Source organism: Jaculus jaculus, chromosome 9 (genome assembly GCF_020740685.1).
Source record: "Jaculus jaculus isolate mJacJac1 chromosome 9, mJacJac1.mat.Y.cur, whole genome shotgun sequence".
In the NCBI taxonomy this organism is placed as follows: domain Eukaryota; kingdom Metazoa; phylum Chordata; class Mammalia; order Rodentia; family Dipodidae; genus Jaculus; species Jaculus jaculus.
This window is the reverse complement of record NC_059110.1, coordinates 9,040,671-9,053,976: the sequence shown is the minus strand read 5'-3', so window position 1 is coordinate 9,053,976 and position 13,306 is coordinate 9,040,671. Positions and strand designations below refer to the sequence as shown.

Below are 13,306 nucleotides of genomic sequence, written 5' to 3'. Positions count from 1 at the left end.
CTCCCGAGGAAATGTGACTTACATATCTACTAATTCTGATACTTTTTATTTTGCAAAGACTCAATTTCCAATCTATTGCCACTTTTCCTGGCTAAAGAGCTTCCTTTAACATTTCTTGTATCAGTATGCTATTAACAATTCTTATGTCTCATTTGCCTGAGAATGTCTTTTACATTCTTTAATTGGCACATATATTTATGAGGTGTAGTATAATCATCTAATTCACTTATGGAATGTGCATTGCTGACATCAGAGTAACTAGCTTTTGATCTCCTTAAACATTGATCCTTTGTGCTAGAAGCCTTCAAATTCCGCTCATCTGACTTCTTAGAAAATGGGCACTGTGGAATTGGCTCCGTCAGGAAAGTGCTTGCCTTGCAAGCTTGAAGACCCAAGTTCACTCTCCAGTATCCACAGGAAATGCCCCACATGGTGGCTTGTACCTGTAATCCCAGCCCTGGGGCTTGCTGGCCATTAAAGCTAGTGTAATTGGTGAGCTTCCAGCCAGTGAGGTGGACAACATGTCCTCATACATGTGCACACACACGTACACAGACACTCATGCACATAGGAAAAATAATTGTGAGCTATGCAGTCACCCTGCTGAGCTGCAGAACACATCTTGTCTCCTGCCTTTGGCGCCTGAGCCCAAGCCTCCGTCCACCTCCTCTCTCTAGAGGAATTGTTTTCTTTCAGATGTTTCCCTTTAAAAAATGGCTAGTGTTTGTTTATCAACCAGTGTGATTCCCTCAAAGCTTATCTCTGAGTTTTGTTATCTAAGGAGCTTTATCTCAAGACTTACATTTCCCACTGCTAAACCCTTTTGGGGTCTCCAAAAGGGTTTATAGCAGCTTTGGATGTTTGTCAGGTTTCCCTGTCCTCTGGCTAGTTGGAACTGTGGTGCCTTTGGGCTCTGCCTGACCTCAGAGAACATGTTCTTCCTCTGGCCTTCAAGAGTTTACATCACAGTTGAGTGTCACCCGCAGACCCAAGGACAGGTTTCTGAAGTGTACTTGTTGAGGCCGCCGTGGGAGAACTCTGCCCTTTGGGAGCTCTGAGCTGAAGGGGGGGGGGGGGTGCTCTGCTTACCCAGGGCACAGTAAAGAGTTACTGACCGGCCCACACCTCACCCAGCTGCATGTGAGATGGGGGAGAGAGGCTTCAGGCCTTATTGTACAGGTTCAAATTATAGTAAAGATAGAAACAGTAGGCAGGCTTAATCACAAGCACCCACTGGCAGGGTTGAGATCTCTGGAGCTAAGTTTTGGGAGTACTTATATGTTCCGGCTATCCCTGATTCATTATCTTCTAAAAGTTTAACTGAGAAGGCTGGTCAGCTGTCATTGCTTAGTTCGGGTATGGCTGTCCTTGTATCCCATGTCTGTTTACAGTCCTGGAGCCCCAGTTATCCCTGTAGATAACCCTAGGTCCCTGGAGCAGGGGAGTTCTCCTTCCACCTCCCTGGCTCAACTTCTGAACCTCTGTCCCCTTGCTCCCTGACTACTTGAGCCCTTTCTTCCCTTCATTTCTGCCCTGCAGATCCCAGCACGCTGGGGCTCTGGCCTCGTTTTCCTCTTAGCCAGAATGTGCTTCAGCCCAGGGAGGGGCCTTCAGCTTCCTCTCCCAGCGGGTGGGTCGGATGGGAAAAGCCTCCAGGTACCTACTCTGACCCACTCTTCAGCTGTCGGCTTCTGGAAATGTTTTTGTTTTGGCATTTTAAAAAGAGTTTTTCTTGTAAGCTGCAAGAGAGGCAGGTCTAATAACAGTAATTCCATTGTGGTTCTCCGCCATTAGGTTTTGATTAGTTTGTTTGTGACCGAGTCAACAACTTCTGTCTCCTTTCTGAGGGCTGGGATTCCAGGTGTGAGCTACCACACCCAGCTTTCATCTTGTTTTGAGACAGGCTCTCGCTGTGTTGCCTCGAACTCCTGGAGTCAAGTTTTCCCTGTGAGCTTCCAAGGTAGCTAGGGCTATAGATGGAGGCCACCATGCCTTGCTAGTTAATTATTGGCTTTTGATTATCATGTAATTCTTTTAATATTCTTGTTTTTTTTCCTCTTTCATTTGGTGTTATTTGATCTGTTTCAACCATTTAAAGGTTTTATCCTCTGGAAGGCCCTATTGGCTTAGGTTAAACAAGGAAAATTGCGTTGAAGTTCTAAGGCACAAGCTTGTTTCTGCTATCTTTGCGTGAGTATGTATTCAGTGTTTCCCAGTTATCCACAGTCTCCAAAACATACTGCAGATCTACTTCTCCTGTGCCTTTCCTATCACAGAAGGTCCTCAGAAAATCTTGGTATTGTTTGAGCACTAGGGTGAGGGTGTTAGGACATTCCAGTCACATGAGGAGCTGAAAGCACTGTTGTACAGACTATTTTGATTTATTTTGATTTATTTATTAGAGACAGAGAGAGAGAGAATGGGCGCTCCAGGGCCTCTGGCCACTGCAAATGAACTCCAGATGCATGCAACCCCTTGTGCATCTGGCTTACGTGGGACATGGAGAATCGAACCTGGGTCCTCAGATTTCGCAAGCAGGTGCCTTAACCGCTAAGCCATCTCTCCAGCCCTATACAGACTGTTTTTATAGATGGCCTGAGGACTGTTTTTCCTTATCTTTTGTAAAGCTGATTGGCTCTGCTGCTTTTAGGCCAATGGCAAGGCGACACGCCACGACAGGAGTGTGTGGAGGACAAGCCACTGGCCACACGGCCTGCAGATGACAGAACTGAAGGCCGAGTTCCATCGTCCCCTTCAAGGGCACGCCTTCAGTGACCCAGACCTTCCCTCTCAGTCCTGCCTCCTGCCACTGGACCACGGGCTCAGGAACCAGGCCTCAGACCACGAGCCTGTGGTTGATACTGAAGAGGGGCTTAATATTAAAACTGCTGGAGTGGCATTTCTTCCCTGTCAGATTAGTTAAAACACAGAAGCTGGGCGATGTAGTTTGTTTGGGAAGATGTGGAGGACCATTACTTTCATGTATATTGCTGGTAGATGTTTAAGCAGTAAAACTAATAGAAACCTGTCAAGTTAATAGTTTTCTTTATGTGTGAGAAATTGAGCATTTTTTTCATGTTTTCAAATGTCACTCATATTTTTCTTCAACCCTATGTTCTGCCCATCTTTCTGTTAGGTTGTTATTGATTTCTTCAATTCTAGAAGTTCTTTATATATTAGTAAGATTAATTATGTGACATGAGTGGCAGCATTTATAACTTGCTTTGTATTAAGGTTAGTGATGTATTTCCCCAGTGCTAAGGATGAAATCCTGTGCCTTAAGCATGCTAGACTAGACAAGCCACCTACTACAGAGCCGCATCCCCAGCCTAGGCTGTGACTTTTATGGTCACTTGGAGCCAGGCAGGAACAAAAGAAAGTGATGTGGAGCAGACAAAACAATAACCAGGCAGAGCACAGACCAGGGACTCAGTCTTTTTATTCTCCAGTAATTCTGTTATAATGTCTCCCTTTTATATAGTTTTAGTTATTTGCAAGCAGAGATGGGGGAGGCACACCAAGGCATCTTGCCAAACAAAGGCACTCCAGACCCATGTTCTGCTTTGTGCATTTGGCTGTTCATGGGTGCTAGGGAGTTGAGCACGGGCCTTGAGGCTTTGCAAGCAAGTGCCTTATGAGCATCTCTCCAGCCCCATTTGAGTTTCTAAGAAGGGTTTCTAGTTGCTTTACGAAACAGTGTTTTAAAGCTTAAAAATTTTTTTTTTTTTTTTATTTGAGAGAGTGAGAGAAAGAGGCAGATAGTGAGAATGGGCACGCCAGGGCCTCCAGACACTGCAAATGAACTCCAGATGCGTGTGCCACTTTGTGCATCTGGCTTTATATGGGTACTGGGAATCAAACTCTAGTCCTTAGGCTTTGCAGACAAGTATTTTAACTGCTGAGCTATCTCTCCAGCCCATGAAACAGTGTTTTAAACAAACCTTCAATGTTTGTTAATTTTTCAATGAGAGTCCCAACTTTCTGTGCTACTATGACAGAATGCAGGAGAGCGGGTAGTTTATTTTGTCACAGTTCTGAAGGCTGGGAAGCCTGAGACCAGACTCCTGTGTTATGGCCTCTCTGCTACAGGCTGTCACCTGTGGAGGGGAGGACATTGTGTCCTCATAGCAGAAGAGCCAGAGAGAGAGTGAACACCCCTCAGAAGCCCCTTTTATAGCAGTGGTCCATTCTTTGCAAGCATTTTTTAATAAATATTTTATTTTTATTTATTTATTTATTTGACAGAGAGAGAGAGAGAGAGAGAAAGAGAATGGGTGCTCCAGGGCCTCCAGTCACTACAAAGGAACTCCAGACGTGTGCACCCCCTTGTGTATCTGACTAACATGGGTACTTGGGAATCGAACATAGGTCCTTTGGCTTATTTTTTTGTAAGCATTTTTAAAAGTTTCTGTTTCTGGGGCTGGAGAGACTGCTGAGCGGTTAAGCGCCTGTGAAGCCTAAGGACCCCGGTTCGAGGCTCAGTTCCCCAGGACCCACGTTAGCCAGATGCATAAGGGGGTATACGCGTCTGGAGTTCGTTTGCAGTGGCTGGAGGCCCTGCCACGCCCATTCTCTCTCCCTTTCTCTATCTGCCTCTTTCTCTATGTCTGTCGCTCTCAAATAAATAAATAAATAAATAAAAACTTTTTAAAAAAAGTTTCTGTTTATGTGTATATACATGTCTGGCAGAGTCTCGAGCTGCTGCAAACTAATGCCTGTCTCGCTTTGCATGGTGCTGGGGAATTGAACCTGAGCCAGCTGACTTTGCAAGCAAGCACCTGTGATTGCTAAGCCATCTCCCCAGCTTCACTGGTCCCTTCTTGAGGGTTGAGTCCTCATGACCTAAAACACCTCCCATTAGGCTCCACCTCCCAACACTGTCATTGGGGATGACGTTTCGATGTGAGTTTTAGAAGGGATAACAGCGGATCATAGACTAGAAACATTCCCTACTATCTGAATGTATAAGGGCTTGTTGATTTGTTTCACCTTTCATTTCACCAACTTGGAAGCTTAGTAACCAAGATGCTTAGGAATTCTGTATTTTGGGTTTTAATTGGATTTAGTCGAATTGGAAGAAAAACAGTTAGCAGAATTCTTAGCAGTCACAAAGCAAGCAGCAGGTTCCCTTTTGCGACCCCGGAGCTTGGCTGGGCACGCCGGGCTCCCCTCCAGGGCAGGCTCGCTTCCTTCCGCAGCGCACCCTCGAGAATCTATCTCCTTGTGTGCTCACTGCAGAGGATGGAGCTTGAAGTGATGTGTTTTTAAAAAATATCCCACGACATGACAAGCAGAATTCTATCTCCTTGCAGCTGTGTGAGGAAAAACACCTCCACGTGACTTCTTTGTCCTTTGTCCTGGTCCGAGGAGACGGCAGGGCTGCCAGTGTTTGTCCCCTGCCTCTTCCTCCCTCTCAGGGACAGACGAGATTTCTTGACTGGCACTCTACATTGCTATTTGTTTCTTTCCAACATTTTATTAGGAGAATTTTAGACGTAAAAAAATTGCAATAGTTCTCCACTGAAGACCATTACCAATCATCTAAATTCTATAACATTTTATAATGTCTGACTTACATACCACCAAAACAGTCCAGCCTACTACTTTTTACATATTTCAAAATAGCATCGTCCCCCCCAATCTCTTATCACTAGTTGTCTTTTGTCCCCATTAAAAGAATTTCAGGTGCTGGAGAGATAGCTCAGCAGTTAAAGTGCTTGTCTGCAAAGCCAAAGGACCCAGGTTTGATTGCCCAGAACCCATGTAAGCCTGATGCACAAGGTGGCACATGCACCTGGAGTTCAGAGGCCCTGGCACACTCATTCTCTCTCTCCCTCCCTCTTTTTCTCTCTCAGATAAATAAATGTAAATAAAATATTTTAAAAGAATTTCAGACACACTGGAGCAAACCTGGAGGAAGGACAGTGGGGAACAAATGTACCTTCCGGCTCTTCCCACGCAGCAGGCATTTGGTAAAGATTTGTTAAGTGAGTGCAGTTCTGCCGTCTTGCTTCACTATCCAGTAGGTAAACCCGAATTTGCCTTTGAACATACCAGTCACTTCTGAAACAAACCCCAATTTTTAAGATTTAGGATGGACTTAGCCCACGAATTGCAAACGGACTGATCAGAAGTGGGCATGGTGGCTCACACCTGTGATCCCAGTGCCCGGGAGGCGGAAGCAGGATCCCACCTCCTTCAGTTCTGGGCCAACTAGGACTACACAAGAGAGCTGTCTCCAGCAACAGCAACAAAGATCCTGGGCTTTCCTAGCATGTGTGCAAGGCCTTGGGTTTGATCCCTAGCACGCCATAAAGATGTGTAGGTGTGTGTGACATGTACATAAACACATGCATTTCACCAGCGTGCTTCCTAGTAAAACCTGGCCAGCAGTGTCTCAAGGCTCTGCTTGAGGAAGAGGCTGAAAACACCACCTCACACCAGCCAGGATAGCTGTCCTTTGTTCATGTTACTTGAAATTAAAACTTCATTGCAGGAAGTTTAGGTAACCTGGCCAGCATATACAACCCTATGTGTACCCCAGTGGAAAGTAAGGAAGAGTGTCAGTCAGCATCTTGGGACGTGGCTGTCAGATTTCAAGTTAAAATCCCAGGAAGGCCACATTATCCAAAGTCATTCCTACGGCTGCCTCCAGATAAGGAATGAGGAATTTTCATAGCAAGGGATTCTCTTAAGTTGTCTGGGTCTGACAGTATCCAGTGTGTGTATGGCTCTGAAGTTTAAGAATGATGTCCTACATCAAAATAAAAGAGAGACTGGCTGAGAGGGGGAGGGGATATGATGGAGAATGGAATTTCAAAGGGGAAAGTGGAGGAGGTAGGGTATTACCATGGGATATTTTTTATAATCATGGAAGTTGTTAATAAAAATTTGAGAGAAAAGGATGATGTCCTAAAAAACATGTTCCTACTTCTTTTTAAAAAATATTTTATTTTAATTTATTTATTTGAGAGTGACAAAGAGAGAGAGGGAGAGAGAGAATGGGCGTGCCAGGGCCTCCAGCCACTGCAAACGAACTCCAGAGGCATGTGCCCCCTTTGTGCATCTGGCTAACGTAGGTCCTGGGGAATCGAGCATTGAACCTGGGTCCTTAGGCTTCAAAGGCAAGTGCTTAACCGCTAAGCCATCTCTCCAGCCCTGCTTCTACTTCTTAACAGGAAGGGCATGTTTTTTGTTTTATAATGAAATGGGTGTATTTGAAGTTAGATTTTTGTGGACTGGCCTCTAAATACAGCTGCCAAAACCATGCCTACTTCCAAAACACCAGGCTGTGGCCCTCCATAGTGTGTATCCTTCAAAGGTTGATGTAACATGTTTCTAAAAGATGTCCTGCAACATGACCACCAGACATCTATCTTCTTCATGTGCGTGTGAGGAAAAAACCTCCCCAGACTCCAGGAATCATTCTGCACTGTGTCTTCTGCATCAGCGCCTCCAGGTTGACACCAGCATGTTCACAGAGTGGGTTGTAACAGTTGTTTGGGATGTTCTTTTAGTCACTTCCTCTTTTCTCCCTGCTCCCCACAGGCTCGGGTTATGTATGATTTTGCTGCTGAACCTGGAAACAATGAGCTGACGGTTAATGAAGGAGAGATTATCACAATTACAAATCCGGTAAGAGCATCATATATTTGTATCCCATAGCAACTTACTTGTTAAAAAATAACTTTTTATTTATTTATTTGACAGAGAGAGGAAGAGAGAAAGAGGCAGAGAGAGAGAGACAGAGAGAGAATGGATGTTCCAGGGCCTTCAGCTGTTGCAAGTGAACTTCAGACACATGCACCACCATGTGCATCTGGCTTATGTGGGTCTTGGGGAATCAAACCTGGGTCCTTTGACTTTGCAGGCAAGCATCTTAACCACTAAGTCATCCCTGCAGTCCAGAACTTACTTTTAAGAGAGAGAGAGGGCTGGAGAGATGGCATAGTGGTTAAGCAATTGCCTGTGAAGCCTAAGGACCCTGGTTCAAAGCTTGATTCTCCAGGACCCACGTTAGCCAGCTGCACAAGGGGGTGCACACGTCTGGAGTTTTTTTGCAGTGGCTGGAAGGCCTGGCGCATCCATTCTCTCCCTCTCTCTATCTGCCTCTTTCTCTCTCTCTGTCACTCTCAAATAAATAAATATATGACCAAAATAAAATTTAAAAAAGAGAGAGAGAATGGGCACACCAGGGCCTCTAGCCACTGCACATGATCTCCAGAAGCATGCACCACCGAGTGCATCTGGCTTACGTGGGTCCTGGGGAATCAAACCTGGGTCCTTTGCAGGCAAGTGTCTTAACTACTAAGCTGTCCCTCCAGCCCAGCAACTTACTTTTAAGAGAGAAAGGAGAGAGAGAGAATGGGCACACCAGGGCCTCTAGCCACTGCAAACGAACTCCAGACACATGCACCACCATGTGCATCTGGCTTATGTGGAACTTGGACAATCAAACCTGGGTTCTTAGGCTTCGCCAGCAAGTGCCTTAGCTGCAAAGCCATCTCTCCTATCCAGATTTGACTTGTTTGATTGTTGATCAACTCACTATTTTTAACCTGTCGCTTATGAAATATTATAGTGCTCTAAAATGCTATTACATGAACACTGTAAAATATTCCCTCCCCTGAAGATGCTGCATGCCTGACTGAGTTTCTTGTGTCTCTTTATTTTATAAGTTCTTATTACTTACAACCTTCGGGCACGCTGCTAGGGTTCTGACACTTAGCTCTCTGCTTCCTGCTCGTGTGGCAGTGCGGCATTCCTGGAGTACAGAACAGATGCTGCGCTTCCGAAGCAGCTTAGTCCTCTGACCGCTATTACTGTTCTAAGCCTTATCCTTCAACTGGATTACCAGCTAGCCCTGTTCCCAGTGGGGGTATCTCTGCTGCATTCAAGTTGCTGCTTCAAGCCTGGCAAAGTGGCACACACCTTTAGTCCCAGGTAGGAGATCTAGTGAGTTTGAGGCCAGCTTGGGCTAGAGAAGGACTCTGTCAAAAAAATTTTTTTTTCATCAAGTTACTGCTTCAGCTTTTGTTCAAGTAACTGTGGTCTGGGGAGGTGGCTTAGCGATTAAAGGCACTTAATTGTAAAGCCTGCTGGCCCAGGTTCAGTTCCCCAGTACCCAGATAAAGCCAGATGCACAGAGTAACACATGCATCTGAAGTTTGTGTGCAGTGATAAGAGGCCCTGGTATGTCCATCCTTTCTTGAATGAATGAATGAACAAGTAAGTAAAATATGGCTAAAAAGAAATAACTATGTATAACAAACATTCCTACATCTTCACAAAACCATGTCTGAGCTTGTGTGTGTGCGTACAGACCCTCATCTTCACATGGGAGCATGTATTTCTGCTCACATAGTTGGCTCCTCTGACAAGCACCCCTGGGATCTGTTTTTGTTGTCTAGGTTCTTTCTGATGGAAATTTGGGACATTAATACCTTTTGCAAAATAAAATCTTTATAGGCTATTAACTTTTTTATGATGTTTGTTGCCAGGATACTCAGAAGCAAGCATAATATTCAGATTTTAAATTATCTTAGGACAAAATCCTGCTATAGTATTTTCCATTACCACTGTGTGATATTCACTTCAATATTGTTAATTTTCCTTTTTTATATGCAACTTTATTGTAATAATCCTTAGAGCTGATAACAGTATTGTGAGGTAAACTCTATTTGAAATAACGTTCCAAGAAAAATGGTCTCCAGGACTAGTGTTTCGCTCTGGGCTCTGCCGCTGTAGAAGGAATAGAGGCAGGCATGCCGAGCGAGTCTCGGGGCTGTCAAGTGAGCGCTCCCCATTGCTTTGCTCCTGTTCTTTCCTGTTTTGCGTGTCACCTCCCTCCACGCACTCTCCTGGCTCATACACTGCTGCCCAGATGTCCTCCTTAGTCCCACCGCTGCCCGGGCTCCTTACAGTGTGTGCTGTGCTTCTGAGACTGTCTCTGTGTCACCTGCATGCTGAGCGCATGTGCGGTGGTGTGCTAAGGGCCTTGAGAGAGGAAAAATAGGGAGACTTTGCCCCTGCCCTGGGCTCCCTGTTTGTCAAAGGTTTGCATGCCTGTTCTCCTTCCTGATGCTTACCCACGGCACAGAGATGGGTGCGGCTTCCGGTGCCTCTGTGCTTGCCTCTAGCCATCATTTGGCAGTCACTCTTTTTCATCAAGAATGCTGCTATGCCCAGCACCTGGGAGGCAGAGGTAGGAGGATCACCATGAGTTCGAGGCCACCCTGAGACTACGTCGTGAATTCCAGGTCAGCTAGAGTAGAGTGAGTCCTTGCCTTGAAAAACCAAAAAAATAAATAAAAATAAAAAACACGTTGTCATTAAGTATACACTCGTTTACACATTTACACACATGCTTTCTTACACATAGAAACCCAGAACCACGCCCCGCTTGTTGTGATTCTGCTCTCTCACCCCTGTTGTAGCACTGACTGACATTCCCTTTTCAGGTTATATCATTCCTGGTGTCTCTTTGTCTCAAAGCAAAATGGAAATTACTGCCTTCCAGCTATTATTGGGGTGTGTGTGTGTGTGTGTGTGTCAGAGGATGACCTTGAAGTATTAGTCCTTGCTTTCCATTTGGCTTAATGTAGGGTCTTTCTTTTTGCTTGCCATTGCAAAGGCCAGATGAGCTGGCCTGTGAGCTCTGGGATTCTCCCCACTGTGCTTCCCATTGCTGTAAGGCATGCTGGGATTACAGATCCCTGCGCTACTTGTGTGTGTCTATGTAGACATATACTCTGCAGCCAGGCTCCCTCCTCATCCCAGCTTCCGTCCACTGGTCAGTGTCATAGGGCCATACTGCTGTTCCTCCAGCCTCCTCTTCCTTCAGCGCACTTCATTGCTGTTTGGTTGTTTTTTTTGAGATTTTGTCGTTGCTGTTGTTTTTCGAGGTAGGGTCTCACTCTAGCCCAGGCTGATCTGGAATTCACTATGTAGTCTCAGGCTGGCCTCGAACTCACGGCGATCCTCCTACCTCTGCCTCCCGAGTGCTGGGATTAAAGGCGTGTGCCACCACACCTGGCTCATCTTTAAATATTTTTAACTACAAAATAATAAGTGTTTGAGGACATAGATATTCTTACTCTGTTGGAATATTACACAATTTATATTAAAATATCATATGACAGCCGGGTGTGGTAGCACGCTCCTTTAATCCCAACGCTTGGGAAGCAGAGGTAGGAGGATTGCTGTGAGTTCGAGGCCAGCCTGAGACTACATAGTGAATTCCAGGTCAGCCTGGGCTAGAGCGAGACCCTACCTCACCACCACCCCCCCCAAGAAAAAATAACATGACACCCCACAAACAATTGTAATGTATCAATTAAAGGCTACTCAGATGCAGGTCATTGTTAACAAATTGTGCCAATGTGTGGTCCACACTTGACAGTGCTATAAACCACTTTTGCCATCTATACAGCTCAGCAAACAGGAATCACAAAAAGATGGCAGTCTGTGGGACTGGGGAGATAAAGTACTTGTCATGTAAGCACAAGAACTAGGTCCAGATCACCAGAACTCACTTAAACAACTGGTGGGCATGGCAGTTCACCTGTAATCCCAGCATTCATGTAGGTGGGAGGCAATCTGGCCACCTAAGCTGGGTCAGCAAACTATATTCAAGCTAGAGACCCTACCTCAGTTAATAAAGGGTGACGTAAGCCGGGCGTGGTGGCGCACGCCTTTAATCCTAGCACTCAGGAGGCAGAGGTAGGAGGATCGCCGTGAGTTCGAGGCCACCCTGAGACTCCATAGTGAATTCCAGGTCAGCCTGGGCTAGAGTTAGACCCTACCTTGAAAAAAAAAAAAAAAGAAGAAGAAGAAGAAGAAGAAAATAATGGGTGACGTGATTAAAGAAGACTCCAAGCATTGAATTCTGGTCTCCATGTATTCACACATGCAAACACACACACACAAATGAACAAAGGATGAAACGATGCTAATCTAGTGAAAGGCTGTTTCTCAGTGTCTAGTCACTTGTTGAAGTTCAGTTTGTCTTGGTTTTACATTACCTCACTTTCTGGAATAAGCAGGATTTAAGAATATAAATTTATGGGCTGGAGAGGTTGCTCAGTGGTTAAGGTACCTGCCTGCAAAGCCCAACAACCTGGCTTTGATTCCCCAGTACTGATGTAAGTCAGATGCACAAGGGGGCACGTGCCTCTGGAGCTTGTTTGCAGTGACTAGAGACCCTGGTGTGCCTATTCTTTCTCTGTGTCTCTCTTTTTCTGTATTTCTGTTTACAAATAAGTAAAATATGTGAGAAAAATGTAAAATTTTGAACAGTGTTAACTCTGTAGTAATAAAAAGCTTAATGTTACTTTTTATGTAAAAATTATAAATTATTGCAGTTCCAGAAGCAAAATTTTTGCAGGAAATCCCAACTATAATGTTTTGTTTTTCTCTTAGGATATTGGTGGAGGATGGTTGGAAGGGAAGAACAGCAAAGGAGAACGAGGGCTTGTTCCTACAGACTACGTGGAAGTAAGAACCTCCTGACCCCCATTAAGTGAAGCATCCCTTTGTCAGTTATCGAATTACAAGACCTCAGGAATTTAGCAACTGTGAGGAGATGGCTCAGCAGCTAAAGGCTGTTGCTAGCACAACCTCATGGCCTGGGTTCCATTCTCCACTCCCCATGTAAAGCCAGGTGCACAATGTGGCACATGTATCTAGAATTCATTTGTAGTGGCTACAGGCCCTGGTGCATCCACCCATTTCCTCCTTCTCATTCTCTGTCTTTCCTTCCCCCTCTGTTTCTCTCCTATAAATAAATAAAAATATTTAAAAAGATAAATTTTCTGGGCTAGAGAGATGGCTTAGCAGTTAAGGCATTTGCCTGTGAGGCTAAAGGACCCAGGTTTGATTCTTCAGGACCCAGATTAACCAGATGCACAAGGGGCACATGCATCTGGAGTTCCTTTGCAGTGGCTAGAGGCCCTGGCGTGCCCATATTCTCTCTGTCTCTCCTCTCTCACCTCTCTCTCACCTCTTTCTGTCTCTCTCTCTCTCTCACCTCTCTCTGTCTCTCTGTCCTTTCTCTCTCTAGCCTCTCTCTCTCCCTGTCCTTGCAAATAAAGAAATTAAATTTTAAAAAATAAATTTTCTATTGTAAAAGTAACATGTGCTGATTAAAAAAGTAATGGAAAAAAAATACCAGAAAAGAACTAAGAAAAGGTATTACTTATAGACCCCCCCAAAAAAATTAGATTAACTTCCTTCCAAGGATAGTTACTTGTAATTTTTCTCAATAAAAGTCCCTACTCTTCTTCTGCCCATGTTGCATAATAGCTAT

The 13,306-nt window shown here is 44.9% G+C and overlaps 1 protein-coding gene across 2 annotated transcripts in view; it reads left to right on the top strand.

The window, feature by feature from the left end:
- Snx9 (sorting nexin 9) overlaps window positions 1-13,306 on the top strand; it is an 83,931-nt gene that overhangs the window by 26,238 nt on the left and 44,387 nt on the right. For both annotated transcript variants that reach the window (XM_045158405.1, XM_045158406.1), the window contains exons 2-3: window positions 7,549-7,635; window positions 12,421-12,495. In XM_045158405.1, the coding sequence (XP_045014340.1) occupies window positions 7,549-7,635; window positions 12,421-12,495 (162 nt within the window). The remainder of the gene's footprint in view (window positions 1-7,548; window positions 7,636-12,420; window positions 12,496-13,306) is intronic.